This window comes from Pyrus communis, chromosome 2, assembly GCF_963583255.1.
Source record: "Pyrus communis chromosome 2, drPyrComm1.1, whole genome shotgun sequence".
Taxonomy (NCBI): Eukaryota; Viridiplantae; Streptophyta; class Magnoliopsida; order Rosales; family Rosaceae; genus Pyrus; species Pyrus communis.
Window position 1 is genome coordinate 28235914 of NC_084804.1, and position 19055 is coordinate 28254968.

At 37.2% G+C, this 19055-nt stretch overlaps 3 protein-coding genes across 3 annotated transcripts; 1 reads left to right on the forward strand and 2 right to left on the reverse strand.

Moving 5' to 3' along the window:
• Positions 1-14: 14 nt before the first annotated feature.
• On the reverse strand, positions 15-2076 carry LOC137726692 (uncharacterized protein At1g01500-like). Its single transcript, XM_068465629.1, has 2 exons — positions 1295-2076; positions 15-378 (listed from the first exon to the last, which is right to left on the reverse strand). Exons 1-2 carry the CDS (start codon positions 1964-1966, stop codon positions 154-156), a joined length of 897 nt encoding a protein of 298 aa, XP_068321730.1. The 5' UTR covers positions 1967-2076; the 3' UTR covers positions 15-153.
• A 5213-nt stretch (positions 2077-7289) lies between these two features.
• On the reverse strand, positions 7290-9916 carry LOC137724996 (uncharacterized). The gene is made up of 3 exons (XM_068463616.1): positions 9765-9916; positions 9540-9658; positions 7290-7309 (listed from the first exon to the last, which is right to left on the reverse strand). The coding sequence occupies exons 1-3, from the start codon at positions 9914-9916 to the stop codon at positions 7290-7292; spliced, it is 291 nt and encodes a 96-aa protein (XP_068319717.1).
• A 1989-nt stretch (positions 9917-11905) lies between these two features.
• LOC137725377 (NADH dehydrogenase [ubiquinone] iron-sulfur protein 8, mitochondrial-like) lies at positions 11906-15530 on the forward strand. The gene is made up of 8 exons (XM_068464038.1): positions 11906-12063; positions 13046-13124; positions 13271-13324; positions 13438-13529; positions 13613-13726; positions 14725-14792; positions 14872-14983; positions 15098-15530. The coding sequence occupies exons 1-8, from the start codon at positions 12010-12012 to the stop codon at positions 15191-15193; spliced, it is 669 nt and encodes a 222-aa protein (XP_068320139.1). The 5' UTR covers positions 11906-12009; the 3' UTR covers positions 15194-15530.
• Positions 15531-19055: the final 3525 nt, after the last annotated feature.

Genomic DNA, 19055 nt, shown 5'->3' on the forward strand with positions numbered 1-19055 from the left:
TTTTCCCTGGAGAAGCCATATGTCAGAAGTATTTACAGGACAGAAAACCAGAAAGGCTGGACACCTTGTATCGACAACGATATTACTCGTTACTTCTTCCTTCATGGTAGCTTGTATATTTACAATCAGGGGAAATGAAATATTAGAGTAGAATTAGAGAGGCCGGCGTCGAAAGTTGCGGGTACTGCCTTGGTAGGTTCGGACCAGCAACCCGACTCCAATCCCTACTCCGACGCAGATGCTCAAGCCGATCCCGACACCAACTCTCACACCAGCATTGAACCATGAAAGCTCTCCGTCTTCAACTTCTAAATATGCCGTCCTAGAGTACATGTGATTTTCTCCATTCTCCGGTTTGTAGTCTGAGTACTCCGACTCCTGCCAGTTCAAACAAAACGAAATATGATCAGACGAAGAAATTTTGAAATAAATAACCATCCAGATTGGCAGCTAAAACCAAATTAGACCAAGTTAATTAATCAACTGACCAAATAACCTGAGTACACAGTGATTAAAGCGAAGAAAAGGTGTGTAAAATGCTAATATCTCATCATCAAATACCCTTAGGTCTTGTTTGGTGTCGATGATTGGATTGGAATAGATAACTCGTACATTTAATGTATGCTGAATGAGAAAATGGATGCATTTAGTGTATGACAAATCCATCTTCTAACTTCAACGCAGACAACATTTGGAGGGTGGAATCCATTTCTTAACTTTTTTACACACCCTGAATCGGGTTAGTAATCCATTCCAGTCGAATCCTAGACACCAAAGGAGGCCTTAAAACAAGAGCACGCCATGTGGGAGGTCTGTTGATGATTTGCACCATATAATAGCAAATAAACACTGCTGCACAGAAATGCTATGCATAATATGCAATATGGCCTCAAAAGATAAGTAGACAAGAGATGATTTTATTTCGTCAACATAGTAGCGGTTCCCTTTTGATCAATTATTGATTGACCAGCGAGTTTTGGGTTCGGATAATCTGCTGAAAGCCAAAAACGCAGGAGTATCATAAGCAACTCAAGAACATGTAACATGATAAAAATGAGTTTTGTTCTGTTGACCTGCAGCTTCACAACATGAGCCTGTGCCACTACAAGAATCGTTTTCTAGCCAGCGGATCTAACATGGAACAATTTATATACTTTTTCGGTGATTTTGCAATAAGAAAGTTTCACAGGTGAAGCGCAGGATCACCGAGCAATATGCAACAGAGAGCAAGGCAACTCAAACTCAAATTTGAAAATACATAAAGCATGAAAAACACTCGATCGGAAGTAGGTACCTGAAAAGCAAACCTAGGAGGAGGATTGTTTTTCTGGTCTTCGGTTGCCTCATACTCTGGTATGGAATCCAACAACCCTTTCCTCGCATGCTTCTTCCAAAGACCGAGCTGCAAAGTCTTTGTCAAAATTATTGGAGTGCCCGAGAAGGACCCTGCGATGTATACCTCAATCGAAGGTGAAGTAGACTCTGGCCCCATGAATTGCCTTCCTTTAAAGAAGCCAGTGCTTGCAACTACATCTGATTCACAACTCATGCTCCATCTCTGACCATGACGATCTGTTTCCCCAACAAAACCATTACTATCACATAGTTCTAGAACCCCAGATAGCACGACAACATCCATGTCGAAAACCTCAAACTTCACACTTCCAGTCATCCTTATGCTGTCAGTGCTCACAAAAGTGGCTTCTTCAGACTTCTTATCTAAGCGATCCCTTCGGAGAAGGGTTGTCGCCCCATCTGAATAGATGCTAGTTCTAACACCATTAACTTCAAGAAGGGTATCAGGATCCAATGGAAAGTGATTTACTGTGAGGAACTTGGGAGCGGAATCATCGATCTCACATTTGCTAATTCTAACATAAAAGACTCTTACATCAAGCCAGGGTAGTGACACCTTGGATTGTCTCGCAACAATGTGGCCGTTTGATGCCTCATACAGATTACCCATGATCCTCAACGTTTCAATTTTCCTCGATCAAATCCTCCTTCCACCTCACCACCGCAGTTGAGCTGATGAATGAAGATAGCCCATATAGATGTAATAAACTTCTGAGCATAAAGAACCTGCATGCATATCAATGAAATCAAATTAAACCCATAAGAATGGATACTACACTAGAAATCTAATTAGCCGAAACTCCGAGAAAGGTAAAATGAAATCAAATCAAAGCAAAATAAGAACAGAACCATCCTAAAAGCAAGTTTTTCTGCAAGAACTCAACTGAGGATCAAGCAGCTATTGATTACAGAGCAAGAGGAGCAGGAATAAGAAAACAAACCAAACCGAAAACAAAAGGATAAAATCGTAAGAGAAAGGATAAGATGGGGAAAATATATTGGAGAAAATAAGAAGAAAAAACCACGAGTCTTGAAAATATTAGAGAAAATGGAGAAATTCTTTGGATCTCAGGTTAGTTAAAAATCACATCGAAATCAAAACGAGATTCATAACAAGAGATGACAAAGCCAAAGGATTGAACTTTGACTACTTACAAGCAGAGCGATATAGCTAAAAGCAGCTTTTTTTCGACTCCAAAATGTTGAACGGAATTATACAAGTCTGAAATTCACTAAAAAAAAGTAGTAAACCCAATAAAACTGGTCAATCAGCCTGCAAAAGCAAAACTAGTGACCATACTTCCCAGATCCCAACAAAACGAACAGACCAATTACCAGATCCGCCTATCATCGCCGTCATAACCATAAAAAAGATCATTAAAAAAACGACATGCGATCAACGACACACTTGCCACGCCATGTAATAAGCAGTCAAACTGTGCGTAACCACTAATCACCAACACTAATTTAATACAGGAAAACTCACCACACACCACAAATATCTTAAAATTATATGCTCCACTACAAATACACAGAAATTAGTGGGCAGGCAAAGCAAATCAGAAGGTCATCGAATCAGGACGAAAACAGAGAGCTAAGAGTCTAAGACCAACCCAACTCCTCAAATTTGAGAAACAACAATGGGTTTCTCTTTATTTTTTCATTTACTTTTGTAATTGAGGATTTGGGATTGAGAAGATATAAATTTTTCGTTTTGTTTATTACAAGTGGGGTCGCACTGTATTGGATATTCCCCGGATGATCATCGGATCTTATCCTGGAAGAGAGAGAGAGAGAGAGAGAGAGAGAGAGAGAGAGAGAGCATGCAAGTTCGTTCACGAAGCCAACGTAATCAGAGGGACGTCCAAAACTTTATTTTATTATTCGTGAACCTATTGGAGGATCTATAATATCCCATGACGGCAAACCATAGGCCTTTGGATTTCCACAACTTTTTCTTTCAAAAGTTTCACTGAACAAAGTTTACATGACCCAAATGTTTGCACGACAGTATTTTATGTCAATGAAATAAAAACACGTTTATAAGTCTTTGCTCAAATGTTTTTGTTTCACTAGCACAGAGCACCACACAACGATACTTCTATGCCAAATAAGCTATTCCCAGTTTATAGAGAGGTGTTACAAAATGCGGCATAATAATACGATCTCCCAACATTACAAAAGCAAGTTTTACCGCACAATTGAGTATGTCGAGTTTTGGCTTACATGACATGTTGCTTTGTAACATGTATGCTAATATCTTTCATTTTTGGGAAATACCCCAAAATGGGACAATTTCTTAATCTTGAGACAAAAATATGACAAACCGATCATGCACAAGCTATGCACACTATGCACAAAACCGAAATTACTAAAATATCCACATATAAAGGGTTATTTCCTCCAATTTTCTGATTTCTTTCTCTCTATCTCCCTTCCTCTCTCTTCTCTCACTTTCTCCCTCACGCACTCTCTCCCCTTCTCACTTTGCACACATGGTGCAGTGTCATCCCAACCAACACCGTCCAAATCGAAGCCACCACCAATTTCATTTCGTCCTCACGATTCCAAAACACCTAGCCTTGTCACGAATCACATCCCCGATCGTTGGGATCAAAACTCAAATAGGTCGTGAGTTTCCCGGCCATTTTTCGGCAACACGGCATACAACCGAGGCTCAAGACCACCACCACTAGACTCGCATCGAGTGTGGGAACAAAGCATTGTCATTAAATGATGGTATTTTGTTGGATGAATTTTTTTCCAGATTTGCTCACTGTATGTACACGACATGTACATGATATGCTCACAGATCTGAGCCAACCCAAAAATTCAAAGCTCACAGCTCTCTTTTCGAAATTAGAAAAATGACGTCATCACTTGCGACATCACCATCATGTACACTATATGCACATCATATGTATAGTACATGCACATGATATGCATAGAACTGGAGATCAAGTAACGAGCTTCTTTTCGCATTAATAAGAAACTTTACCAACAACCTATTGGTATAGTGGATACAACAAAAACATAATTGTTACGTATATAAGGTTACAGTGGCAGTTTGAAAAGTCTTGTTACCTACATCAATCACTACTTAATCGTGCACGTGGAAAACATGATACTCCTTGTCCTTATTTCATAGACATGCATGATCATTAACGTCCTCTAAGCTTTTTCTTAATATTTTATTTTATTTTTGCTGAGGCCAACTAAGTTGTAGTCATACTCACCAAAATTTCGGGGCACAGCATACGTGCATCATAACTAGTGAACATTCCTGCTTCTCATATTAAGATGTAGCCATGCAAACCATATGCACAGCACATGCACATTATAGAAAAAATTTCACAAATTTGACAAACTTTTAGATTGAGCTTGTGTGCAAGTCGTGTACATACAATGTATAAGCAAGCTCAATACGAAGAGAGTGAATGAGTACGCGAAACAATTTCGTCCATATCCTTTTATCTTCCTTCTTTCCACTCTAACTTCTCTAATTTCCCTCAAATTTATCTCTTTTCCAAAAGGCAACTGACCTTTAATACGTTTTTTCGTTTAATTGTAGTAAAAGCCAAACCCTATTTTAGTGCTTGTAAATTTGAATCGAGAGAGGGAGCATAGGGAGAGAAAAGACAAAAGAAATAAAAACCCCCATATAAATCAGAGAAATAATAAAAAAAAATAAAAAATAAAAAATGAAGGATTTGGGTCTCCTCCAAGAAACACCAAACCAATCACTTCAACTCCAAAAATCCATCAATCAAAAAGCAAAACTAAGCAAACCCAATTCACAAGACCTACAAATGAAAAGGTAAAAATCAAAGATGGGTGGGTTAGAGAGAGAGCTCTTGTGCATATTTGAAATGTAGAGAGAGAAAGAAAGAGAGAGCTTGGATGAAGAAGATGGATGGGTTAGAGAAAGAGCTCTTGGATAAAGAAGATGGCTGGGTTAGGTTTATTCGAATTGGAATTGGGCAAGGGATTTTCTCTCTCTCTCTCCTCTGTGTTTCTCTTTCTGCAAAATGAGAAATGAAGGCTGGAATTTCTGGATAACCCATTTATATGAGATGACAATTTGGTCATTTCAAGGTGTAAGAAAAATCTTATTTTTGTCCGCTTGTTGTGCATAACGTGTGCATATTCGAAATGTCCTATTTTTATCCCAAGATTAAGAAATTGTCCCATTTTTGGGTATTTCCCTTCAATTTTTTTTTTTTTTTTTCACAGAAATGTTCTCTTGATGGATAGGTGATCATGAAATTCGTAGTCGCTCGTTTTTTTTATATAAAATTCAATAGTGGGCGGGTAATCATGAATTTTTGATTGCCAAATGACTAGGAAAAACAAGATGTGTAAGTGGATCGACCCATCAAGTTCCCACTGAAATAGATCCACGGGGCAAAGCACATATTGTTTCGTGGGTTATTAGGGGTATCTCAAAAACGTCGAGGTTGAAGTATGATTTTCAAATTAAGTTTTCAATTAGTAGATTCTGTGAACAGGAGTGGCAATGACAAACGCAAAAAGGACGATCATCAATATTATTAAAAATCTGTTCGTTGATAACACGCCACTGCGTTTTGTTAGCAGCAATAATATTGACACATTTTCTCTATGCACCACAGATTCCGTAATCTAATATATATGCTAGAAGGCCATTCTTTCCGCCTTTACAAGACAGAAGGAGAACGGAATATGCCGTAACACTTCCAATGACAGAAAAGAAAACATAATTCAGACTTCTAAAAACTAATCTACCCTTTATTAATCAGCATGGTCTGAAGGCCCTCAAACCCAAATAAGCTCATACATCACATGTATCACATGAACCTAACAGGTACAGGCCCTGTACTAGTAACCATACAAACTGAATGCAACATTCCTATGCTTCTAGGTTGATAGTCCATTAACTCTTCAGGCCAAGCATTACATCGCGCGCCATGGCAATCAAAGCGTCTGCCACAGTATAAGCAAACACCAAATTGATTGCAGAAATCGAATAACAAATAGCAATTTATATGCCATTGGCACGCAAGGAAGAAGGAGAGCAGTACAGTACAACTTGGTCGAACAGGGGGAAGGTTGCTTGGTTAATTTCGGTTCATGTTCAGCTTCGGTCGAGAAGCCCTATCCAAGAATAATTTATCATTAGCCGATCTTGAACTCATTCAACAAAATCATGCTATGGCTATCTACTAAAGAAGCACAGGTAAAATTATCACACACAATTTAAGTAACAGAAGTTTGAGTAGTTTAGGCGGAGGTGCTTTAACCCTGATTATTAGGTTTTATTGGAGACTATTACATATCACAGGTGATTAGACCATGCAGTAATAACAGAATGAATAAGGTAATTAAGCAAATTTGCATCATTCCGAAATGGTCGGTACAAATAGATGTTCTTCTCCAGCCATCATCGTGTCGACATTTTGTACTTGGTAAATAACTGGCAACGGTCATAGAGTACAAGAGCCACTAATGTGGATAGAACTTAGAACAACCTGGAAGAAAACCTTATTTCTCTCTATCAGTCATTGGTCACTTTGAAACCCATGAAGAACTATTCTTTTGTAAACTCCTGATTTTAACTACCCCTAAGTCCTACATTGAAGGAGAGGAAAAATTCCAAATTTAGCGTTATTCGAGCAGCCGGAAATCAATTACACACACAAACTGTGTGATTGACCAAAAAACACAGCAAGTGTCCTAGGTCGTCTACCTTAGAAAGGTACTGGAGTAAATGTCAGTGTGCACACTAGCATGTAAACATTCAAGACAGTGGAACTATTTTTTAGGAACGCCTAATGTAATTTACACAATGCAATTGCCAGAAAGCAATGGGAAAAGGAAAAGAACAAAGGATGGAGGAACCAATATGCGAGCCAATTTGGTTGAAAGCTTGAAATGACCGGAGCATGGAGCCTTTGTCACCGAGGAACTGCAGCCTCTAAAATGATCAATGAAGAAATAGGAAGATCACTAGATGAAGAAATTCTACCGACAAAGAAAAAACCAAATTGATTACTGGTGAGTAGGATATAACATGTTGAAGAAGAGTGTGTAGGCTCCGCGCTCGCAACCACTTAACAGTTAACTTAACAAATTTTCTAATGGTTGTATGAAATGAAGGGAAATAGTAACTAATGTATGAGATTGAAATGTTTTAAAGATGTTTTATGATGTTGCAATTGCAACCAAACCTGAGGGGATAAAATATTAAAATGTAATTTACCCATAGTTTTTTCATGGGTACAGTAATCTAACTGTTTCGCATTCACATTACAAAATATACGCAATAGCCACCCATGAAAACAATATATACTAACACCACAGAAAGTTGCAAAGAAAAATCAATGCATCGATATGGATCATTTATACCACAGTAAGAAACTGCAATTCCATGCATTACTCATGTTCAACAATCTAACGGAAGTTTAACAGCAACAACTAAATAGCTGGAATTAACCGAGCTGGCATAAGCTACGTACGCAATACAGTGTCCAAAATGTCAAAACATGACTCGGAAGGGAAACCCTATGCACTGATTACCTCACATGGCCAGCAGGCCTTTGTCACAACGGTGAAGCAAGAACTATACCACGATGTAGAAAAAATGAGTCAGAAATAGACACCCAATGCAGAAAGAAGAGGTAATCAGTGCGCCACTAGACAAGAAACGACTAGCTTAAGAGCTATTCGTTGATTAACAGAATGCATCAATCACATCTGTGCATTGGGAACTTGAATTATTATCCAAATTTGACTGACCCGAGTTTTGATTCTCGAAATTAATGAGCAAAAAGAAGGCTACTGAAGAAAAGGGACAGCTTCGTTAACTTTGCTGACATTTAGGTCTTCATTTGTTTACTCAACCATTCCAAAAGGCCAGGACATCCCAATTTATTTCACACAAAATAAAGGACTACCAAACACTCCCCTGCATCCCGTTACCGATATAGCTATAGGTACAACTAACAAAATTAAACACCCACTCCAAAAAAACACAGATAAAAAAAAAAAAAAAAAAAAAAAGGGAAAAATTAGGTTCCATCCCTATTTTTCCTACTCCATTGATTAAAACCTTATTCATTTTCAATTTTTTTATCTATGTCCTTAGATTTTAATAAACATCATTAATTATTTCAATAATAAAATATCTTTTATCTCTAAATATATTCATTTAATGTTAGAAACATTACATTTGGTATATTTATATTTATGGCTAAATTTTGTATCATATATTTTTATTTTTTGTTTGTACCCATTTTTAATTTGCAACCTTTTTCTTAATTTGTACCAATTTTCTTTTCAGTTTTAATTTGTACTCGTATTAATTCCTTTTTGTGCCCATATTTTTAAGCTTTTATTTGTATTTGTACCCATTTTTAATTTGCTAAATGCACCCATGCTAATTATGTTACATCCCACATCGTCCGGGGAAGTGGATCCTGTAAGCCTTATACGGGATTTGGATCCTCTCGCTCAGGGGAGTGGATCAAGGCACAATGACTGTTCATCAAAGATCGTGCGGCCACAATTAAATGCTTTTTATATTTTTAAAAGTAAAGTAATCTCGTTTTGTGAAAAAAATATTTAATTATGGAGGGGATCCGGAGAGGATCCAAATCCCCTTATATGTATATTCCCATCTCTACCTAGGACGAGGCCTTTTGGGAGCTCACTGGCTTCGGAGTTCATCGGAAGTCTGAAGTTAAGCGAGTTCAGGCGAGAGCATTCCTAGGATGGATGACCTACTGGGAAGTTCTCGTGTGAGTTCCCAGAAACAAAACCGTGAGGGCGTGGTCGGGGCTCAAAGCGGACAATATTGTGCTACGGTGGAGTCGAGCCCAAGATGTGGTGGGGCTCGGGCCGAGATGTGACATAAAATATATCAATAGTTATTTTTTAAAATATTTTAATAATTATGTCTGTACATTATTTTTTTGCTATAATTTTTGTGAAGAACAATATTACTCTAAAATTGATTTTTTAAGTATTTACTATATTTTAAAAATATTATTTGAATTTATGGGATCTCGATCAAAATATTCAAACAAACAAGATTTCAGTCTAACAATTAAGTTGGTTAGAGACTAGAACCATAATGACCCGAGTTTGGAAAAAAAACCAACAAGTAAAAATTAATGACAAATAGAAAATGTGGGTAAGTAGGTTACCAAGAGAAAGGGAGCTCCAGCAGGTGGAATCGACGGCAATGTTGGACTTGAGCCGAGCAGAAGCAATGGCACTGTGAAGCGGCATCATCGATTCCATGCATCCCAGTACCGAAATGAACCTATACAAATCACAACAACAATAATTTGTTAAAATTGGGTTTCTGAAGCCACAGAAATTGTTAAAATTGGATGAGTTGGAGCCTGGAGGGATTGAGAAGGCTGTACCTTGTAGCGCAAGGAATTGTTCTGGTCGTGGAAGCAAATGGGGACGCCATGGCTGCGGGGTTTAGGGAGTTGAGGGAGGTTTGGGTGAGGGCTCTTGAGCGAGCAATGGACCTTGAGCCCGCCATTAGAGCTGATCTGCAGAAGGAGGCCATTTCTTGTTCGGGGGAAGAGAGAGAGAGAGAGAGAGAGAGAGAGAGAGAGAGAGCAGTTAGCTTAACCCTACTCGTTTCTGAGGCGTTGTGAAACGAGGCCGTTGAGCTGGGTTTCGCTTTCCCACTAAACGCCGCTCTTTCTTCTTCAGTTAGGCCTGATGGGCCGGGTCAAATCATTATGGGCCTTGGGTCATTGGATAGTTGGTTGATGTTGTGGGTGGTGGCTCCGCCTCCATGTATTTGAATATTTTTTTTTTTTTGTTTTTTTTGTAGATTAGAGTAGTTTAAAATATCGTTTTATTTAAAAATAAAAGTCAGCACACGAGTGAGTGAAGTTAAAATTATTTGGATGTACACAGTTTGCTTGATTTAAATTTATCAAGCTAACTTGACTTGATTGCATAACAAGCCAAATTTAAGCTTAAAACTCAACAACTCTACATGTGAATTGTGTGATTGCAAATTTCATATACGGTTGATTTGAGGAAATTCCACCTGCAAGAGAACAAATATAGTTAACCTAATTGATGAACACTATGAAAAAAGGTAAAACTGTTAGGTAATTTTGTGATCTACTCACAACGTCAAAGATGAAACCGTTATATTAAGCATATTGTCCACTTATCATTTTCCTATTGGATGTGGATAATTTACGTCTCCACGAGGTGGTTCACATGCGGCTTACAAAATGCGGTTTCTTAGAAAAAAATTCTCAAGAACAACATATATAAAATTTAACAAATAACTAATTAGTAAAATGCAATCACATTAAGAAAGAGTATTGTCGCACTCCAAAACTATACTCAAGTTTATAAAACTACAATAAAAATATGTATACGAATGAGTGTATAATATTTTTTTTGGAGAACCAATAATATCCCCATTGAGATACTCTTTTTTTATTTTATTTTTAAAAACATAAAAATTACAAAGAAGATCTTTGACGGGTCTTTAAACTATACATATCAAAATTGATCTTAAGTATGACTTCCTTAGGAAACTTATTAAACCAAATACAAGAGTGATTATATTTATATCATAAGTCGGCGAAAGCGTCAATTGCCATGTTTGCTTCTTTAAAAGTATGTTGAAATATGATATTGGGAATTTATCTTAGTAAATACCAGATATTTTGGATAGTAGATTGAATTCAGCAGCGTACTTGTGCTTTTTGTTGAAGAATTTAGATTAAAATCTTGGAATAAATGTTTGTTTTAACGCTAAAGCTTCAGCCAATAAGACGTTCGAGATACCAATAGAAAAAGAACTTGCAAGGTTAGTTTGTCCTAAACAATTTCTAAACAGAAAACCTAGAGCAGCCTTACCATCATATTTCTAATTTTGAATATAATTGTGATTACGTGGTTGCATCTACCCCACCATCGAGAAACCTTGTTATCTTACTAGTTATAATAAATGAGAAAATATGAGGGTTAGGACTTAGGAGTTAATTAAGCTCTAATAGAAACAAACTCCTACATCACTTGAGTTGATGATATATTATGCGGAGGGTAATGTAGACACGTACATTTCAGAAAAACTTGACATTAATAATCTCTTTCTTTCTTTCTTTTCTTTTCCTTTTTTTTTTTTTTGTTTTTCTTTTTATTTTTTGTTTTTTTTTTCAAAAAAGAGATCAGCCCCGTAGTTTCATGCAGACCATCTTTTTAGAAGCCATAAAGACTCACAAAGATATTTCAACCTTCCCTGTTCATTATCGTGTGATTCACCAGTGTTAGAAATCGACCCCAAGATATTCCTGTGGAATACGGGTCTGAAATTCGACCCCAACCATTGGACCACACCATTATGGTTACATATCATAATCCACTCACCTTAATTTTAGGAGTATAGCTAAGAGGCGTTGTTTGATAATCATTTCGTTTTCAATTTTTACTTTTATTTTTTTTTAAACTGAAAATTTATTTGGTTGCTTAAAAAAAAAAAAAAACCAATTGAAAACGAAATAGTCATCAAACGGTTTGGATGTTTCACTTTGGTCATTCCCCGACAAAGCGCAGCGCTTAGGTGGCCATTCCCAATCGAACCCGAGTCGCGCAGAAGACGACCCATCGACTCAACCATCACCGGCCATGGCTGCGATCTTTGCTCGGAAATCTCTCCAGGCTCTCCGCGCCAGACAGCTCGTGAGTTTATCCTCTGCGCTAGCTCCCTTTGTCTAATCCTCCGTTTGGTTTCTGAGAAAATTAAAAATCCAAAGCTCCCGTCATGATGCTCACCTTTAGAGACATATCGAAGTTAAATTTCCCAACTTTTTTACTCCTTCCAAATTTGTTGGATCAGGAGCATAGTACTGTTAATCTATTTGTTTGAGCAGAACTGAGCTATTTGCTTTGGTTTCTTAGATTTTTCGATTGAAAATGATTGAAAATCTGAATTTTATTTATTTATTGTATTGATAGTTTTGGAACTATTATTTGTTTTCACATGGGAAAGATTTAGAGTGGTTTATGACCTTATTTTTTCGCATGGGAGGTGTATAATTACGGGTAGAGGAACGGACATAAAAAAAATCGAAGAATTGAGTATGCCTTGCGATGTCATTTGCTCTGAGAATTAGAGGGGATTGTGGGGCTAGTGAAAGGAGAATAGGGAAATTCTGGGTTATTGAGATTTAGAGTATGTTTGTTTCTTGGAATGGGGTTTTAGGAATTTATTGCAGGAGATGGGTTTTTAGGAGTTAGTGGAATTCAATGATTCTCATTCCAGTATTTCAGTAACAATAAAAAAACTGTTTATCTATTTGAATTTGGGTTTTCCATATACTAGTTTCTGCACCTTCCAAAATAAATGAACTGATCGTTATGCTTTATCCCCATCAGTATCTTTGATATGTCAATTGTTTAGGAAACAGTCAGAAACAATTCCTTGTCTTAGGTTCTCTCCTTCAATTCTTTCATCTGCTTTCTTTTTCTCAATTTTCAAATGAAATGAGTCTAAATTACGTCTTCCTTGTTTAGGAAACACTTTCATATATTTTATCATTTCAGCATAATTGTAGGGATAGCGTTATCAGACTATTTGGGTTTATGTATACCTGTTTTATATTCTATTTTAGCTATTGGATGACACAAGATTTTACCGGTCTATTGTTTGGTTACTGTTTAGGTTGTACCAGGCCAAGCATTGCAGAGTTCTTCCTACTATGGACTGCGATCCAGTTCACAACACTTCTCAACCATAAAAGGTTCGCTATTCTGTAGGGTCACATAGTGTTGGAATAATGATTATTCAAGATAAAACTTCTATCTATATCATGTTTGTGTTAGGTGATTCATCATGTTGTAATATTATTTTTGAGAATACTTTTGTACTTATATATGCCAACTTCAGAGGATGAGGAAAGAGAGCAACTCGCAAAGGAGATTTCCAAGGACTGGAGTTCTGGTAATCCCCCTTCCCGTCAAAGAAAAAAGATAACAGTATGTTTGTTCTTAATTTCATGTTACAATATTGTTCTGCCATCTGAAATAATGGCCTCATTTTGATAATTACTTCAGTTTTTGATCGAAGCATAAACACATTGTTCCTCACTGAAATGGTTCGAGGTCTGATGCTTACGCTTAAGTACTTTTTTGAGAAAAAAGTTACTGTAAGTATCTTCCATCACACATTACCAAGTTTGTTTTTTCTTCTTTTTCTGCCAAATTATGACTACTATCTTTCATTTTGCAGATCAATTATCCTTTTGAGAAGGGCCCTTTGAGTCCTCGTTTTCGTGGTGAACATGCCCTACGGCGATATCCTACGGGAGAAGAGCGTTGCATTGCATGCAAGCTTTGTGAAGCTGTAAGAGTTGAAACCTTTCTTTGGTATTCTTGGTTGTCAAATATGAATTTAAGACAACTTATAAATTTAGAATATGACGGTGAAAGCTCCCGCCTGCTAAAACTGTTTTAAAAATCAGTATAATTGTTTCGGTTTTGCTTTTTATTTTTGTGATATGTATTCCTTGAGCTGCTTTTGGCATCTTGGGCAATACCTGGAGCTTAGAAGACAGACAACGCTGCCTCTGGGTCACGTTTAGAAAACTATATTGAATTTTTGGCTTTGTTTGGCAGTTGTGTCTCATTTATGTCTAAGGGGTGTGATATCCACACAGCCCATTTTACTTCTCACACACCCTTCTGATTTTCGGCCATCGGATCGGATGAATTAAAGAAGATCAACGAACAGAAATTAACAAGGGGTGTGTGAGAAGTAATTTGGGGTGTGCTATCCACACACCCCATGTCTATTTGCTTTTAGGTTTTGATATATTTTTTGGACTTTTCACATGTAAGCCCTTGATAAGTTTACATTATAGAGATAAACACGTCAAACCCAATACTTTAGAGAAAACCCAACTGACTTGGTAATGGAGGAAGGATTTCTCAGCTAACAATCAATTAGAGCATGACAAGGGGATGGATGAGGGTTTTTATTTATTTATTTATTTTTCTTCTCCAATTGAGCTCTTGAAGGTGTTTTGTATAAAACTTGTAATTGTTGGGTTGTGTTTTTTTTGAATTTGCTGATCTTTTTTATGCGCACATGTAACGTATCAGATTATTCTGCTTTCAAACTTATATCTATATATATGGTCTGCTTCTGCACTTGTGTTTAGTCTCTTGCTTTGGATGTAATTCAATCTCTCATAGAATTTGCAGAATCATTTCAGTGTGCAAATCCTAAACAGGCTAGGTTCAGATGTTATGTTAATGTTATATGGTTTGAGCAGGAGCAGCTGAATGTAGCATTTTAACTTACAAAGAAGATTTATTTTATTTTATTCTATTTTTTCTCAGATCTGTCCTGCACAAGCAATAACAATTGAGGCTGAGGAACGAGAAGATGGTAGCCGTAGGACTACAAGGTGAAGAATCATTCTCCCTTCTTCCCCTCCCCGTTCCTTTCCCTCTTGTTATTCTCCTCACAGTTATCTAGTCTTTCAGGTATGACATTGACATGACAAAGTGCATCTACTGTGGATTCTGTCAAGAGGCATGTCCCGTTGATGCCATTGTCGAAGGACCAAACTTTGAATTCTCAACAGAGACTCATGAGGTTAATGAGAATTCTTTCTATTGACTCAGTGCAACTAATCCTATGTTTTCATCTTTATTTTTCTTATTTTGGGTAACAACTGATCCAAGCATTTGTTTCTGCCTTTGTTTGCAGGAGCTTCTTTACGACAAGGAAAAGCTGCTTGAGAATGGAGATCGTTGGGAGACCGAGATTGCTGAGAACCTCAGATCTGAAAGCCTTTACCGCTGATTTTCCGCCCATGGTTTCTTTCGTAGTTACCATACTCCCTTTTTCTCGACTTGTTGAGTATGTGGAAAAATAATAAGATCCCGGCGTGGATCTTAAAGAGTTTGTATTGTTTGTTTCGCGATATCCTAACCATTGTCATTGAGTCATTGAGTCATTGTAAGTAATGATTCCAAATGCGACGTAATTTCTTTCTTTAAGATTTTAAACACATGAAGCATGCTCTAACGCGAAATCTTTTGAGAAACAAAATGTTGTAGGCACCGGAGAAGCATTTTCATTGTGCTGCAGTCTCTCTGGCTCTTTCAAATGAATTACTAGTTCTTTTGTTGAAGACATTGATAAATCTCGGGATTGAAATTGTTCTTGAATCGATAGCATTTAGAAACCATTGGATTCAACATGGTTTCCTGTTAAAACATCTGAACAAGCGATTTTGGAGGGTTCTAGAACCATCTCCTAATGTTATATGTACTCTACTAACACTCAAAAGTTAACGTTGTCAAAGTTATACTAATTTTCCCCTTGTTAGTATAATTAAAATTTTAATTTGCCAACTAAAAGTAATATGTTTTTGGTTTTTGAGTGCTAGTGGAGTAAATGTGACATGAGAAGAAGTGAGAAGGTTGAAATGAGAATGCAATTGATAAAGTTTAAAATGTTGTAGCCTATTTTATCTGACAAGGAGAAGGGGGCCGGCGGCAAGAGTAGAGAGAGATGAGAGATGTGTTTGTAGAATTGTAGAGGAATTGTGTATTGAGGATGTGTTATCCTCCCTACGTAGTGCCTTTATTTATAGTAGTAAAAGGAGAGAATAAATCCTTCATCCCCAAGGAATACAAGTCCATATAGGAAATAATAACTAGAATCAAATCTAATCTAGGATTTACACAATCACACTTAAACTAGGAAAGTTCACAACACCCCCTTGAGTGTGTAAATACTCAAGGTAGATTTAGCATCATGCAGAAGTTGAGGAAGTCGACTCGTCGGCACTGATTCTAAGGAACAACGCTTATTCTCAATAAGGTAGGAACTTGCGTAAAGTAGTAAATCTCACTAAAAACCCTAAGGCTATGGCAAAAACCCCGAGTAGGGACAAAATCCATAGTCTAAGGAAAAACGCGTACAAAGTCAAAAGAAACATCTACGGGACGTCGTTAGGGATATGACCAACCCAAGGTGGGTGCCTCATTAAAACCTAGTCAGGTAGCAAAAACCCAGTGAGGAAAAAAATGCTCCTAATCGTAAGGAAAAAGAGTACATTAAGATAAAGCAAGTATTCTTCAGGATACTCCCCCTGAGTTTGACACAATTCCAAAGAGAAATAACAATGTTACAACTCAAAAAGTTTAAGCATACCAATTCCTTGAACAAGCTTCTGAAACATCGCCTTAGGTAGTGATTTGGTGAAGAGGTCGGCCAAATTGTATTGTGAACGGATTTGCGTGACTTCAATCTTCTGATGCTCTTGTTGTTGATGTGAAAGGAAGAACTTCATGATAGGAGCATATTTATGCGACTTAGTTAGCTTATTTTCTTGCATTTACATAGCTAATTTCTACTTATTGGAGTGTTTTAGACTATGTTCGTGTGTTTTCAGGTTCAAATGACTAAGTTGGCAAGAAAGTGCAATTTGGAGCATTTTAGAGTAGTTTTGGGCTTGGAATGGATAACACATGCATGGAGTAAGGTGGATGGATGAATTTGAAGTTCAAGAGAGGCTAGGAATGTGATTAACATCTGGAAGAATTAAATCAAAGATTTGGAAGATAAGGAATCAACTAAGAAAAAGGAAACATTATCCAAATTACCTTATCTTATCCAAACCTTATCCAACCTTATCTTATCTTATCCTAACCTAATCTTTTGCTACCTTAATTCCAGCTACAAGGAGGACATCTAAATGACATTAGAACACCTAAATATCAGGTTTCTAGAAGCCCTATCCTTATCCCTAAAAGTATGCTGCATGTTTCCCTTCTAGAAGCCACGTTTCCTGCCGCAAGGATCATTCCTTTTCCTCCCTGGTGATTGAGAGTTTCCTTGTTCTTTGTTGATTTGGAGTCCTAATTCCCCTCCTTCTCAGCCTATGCCGTGCCTTCCCTTCTCCCTTTAAATACTTGGTGCCGTAACATTCATTCAGGACCCATCTCTCAACACAATTCACACCACACATCCATCATACACACAAATCCCTCTAGTGCCGCAACCTTGCAAGGAGAAATTAGAGGAGACCCTTGGAGCCGTGCCCTGCCATTCAAGCTTAGAGTGCTGGAATGTTCTTACGTGTATTCTATATTTTGCTTTCAATGTTTAATTTAAGTTATCTTTGTTTAAGTGCGAACATGAGGAACTAAACTCATTTTAGCTAGAGGTGGATTCAAAGCCATGAACATATATGTGATATGAATTGATTTCCTCCAGTTATTGTTTCGTAAAACATGAATGCGATTTACTTATCTGTTTGATTAATAACTTATTCTTGTATGTTGATTAAGGAGGCTTACTTAGTTTGCATGCATGGATTTGATGCTAAAATATAAAGGAATTTCACCTAATCGTTATGAACTTATATTTATAAGTAGTGGAGGTTGCTAGTCACAATCGTGTTAAGTAAATCCATGGCAGGAGTATCATGCAGTTCATAGTTACGAATGCCTTACCAATGCTTATGATTTTCGTAGAACTTAATGATCTTTGATATGTATCTCTATTATGCTGTTCATGTAGGGAACTATTGAAGAATAATTTGGTTGCCGATGCGTTATCCATCCAATTCAATGACTTAAGGAAAATCTGAGGGTTAATTAGTGATGTTCACGGTTAATCTGGGGCATTGTCATTCATGGTTTATTGGAATAATAATTGGAAATCAATATGTATGCATATGTGTTATGTGTGGAGATGAACCCTCTAGCTAGCCATTCACCCATTTAAACACCCAATTTCGTCAAGTTGTTTAGAGTCTTTAAATCTGTTTGTTTTTACTTTAATTTTGTCAAAACCAATTCCCCCTTTAATATTTCGTGTTTACTTAGTTAGAACCTATTTTAATTTGTTTCTTTTAGTGTTTTGAGTCAAAGTTAAGTTAGAATTCATCCAAAGTAATCCTTAGTTTCTGTTTTGAGTCATTCTAGTTTGTTTTAAGTCATTAGAGTCTAGTTTAGTGTTTTTGAGTCTAATTTGAGTAGGTTAGTATCCCTTCTAATCCCCGGCCTAGAACGATCCATACTTACACATACTACAATTATAGGGTTTAATTTGTGTGTTTAGTTTCTATCACATCACGTCACGCAATGTGCTTGGTATTGTCTCCTTTGATGTAAACCTTCTTGAGCTATTCGATGCATGCTGCGTTGTCTTCAAAGATCGTCGTAGGGACATTTATAGCAGGGTAAAAATCGCATGAGCTTCGAATATGGCCCACTACTGCTCTCAACCAAAAGCATTCCCGAGTTGCTTCATGTAAGGCGATAATTTCAACATGGTTAGACGAAGTGGCAACTAAGGTCTGTTTACTTGACCTCCAAAAGATTGCTGTGCTTCCAACGGTAAAGACATAACCCGTTTGAGAACGTGCCTTGTGCGGATCAAATAAGTATCATGCGTCGGCATAACCAATAAGGCAAGAATCGACTCGAGAAGCAGAAGGTGTGACATCACTTGAGGATCCGAAGGGATAGAACAAGCCCAAATCCATAGTACTCTTAAGATAACGAAAGATGTCTTTCACGCCAGTCTAGTGTCTGCGTGTTGGTGCATTACTGTATCTTGCCAAAATCTTAACAGCAAAAGAGATGTCGGGTATAGTGCATTGAGCTAAGTATAATAAAGCGCCTATCACATTTAGATAAAGAACTTC

Bases quoted from the DNA above. Each gene is read 5' to 3' on its own strand.
- LOC137725377 (XM_068464038.1), top strand. From the start codon at position 12,010: ATGGCTGCGATCTTTGCTCGGAAATCTCTCCAGGCTCTCCGCGCCAGA. The intron at 13,530-13,612 runs GTAAGTATCTTC...TTCATTTTGCAG, and splicing joins TTTTTGAGAAAAAAGTTACT to ATCAATTATCCTTTTGAGAA. The intron at 14,984-15,097 runs GTTAATGAGAAT...CTTTGTTTGCAG, and splicing joins TCTCAACAGAGACTCATGAG to GAGCTTCTTTACGACAAGGA.
- LOC137724996 (XM_068463616.1), bottom strand. From the start codon at position 9,916: ATGGCCTCCTTCTGCAGATCAGCTCTAATGGCGGGCTCAAGGTCCATT. The intron at 9,659-9,764 runs GTACAGCCTTCT...TGATTTGTATAG, and splicing joins ACAATTCCTTGCGCTACAAG to GTTCATTTCGGTACTGGGAT. The intron at 7,310-9,539 runs GTAACCTACTTA...TGATCATTTTAG, and splicing joins CTGGAGCTCCCTTTCTCTTG to AGGCTGCAGTTCCTCGGTGA.
- LOC137726692 (XM_068465629.1), bottom strand. From the start codon at position 1,966: ATGGGTAATCTGTATGAGGCATCAAACGGCCACATTGTTGCGAGACAA. The intron at 379-1,294 runs GTACCTACTTCC...TTGAACTGGCAG, and splicing joins CTCCTAGGTTTGCTTTTCAG to GAGTCGGAGTACTCAGACTA.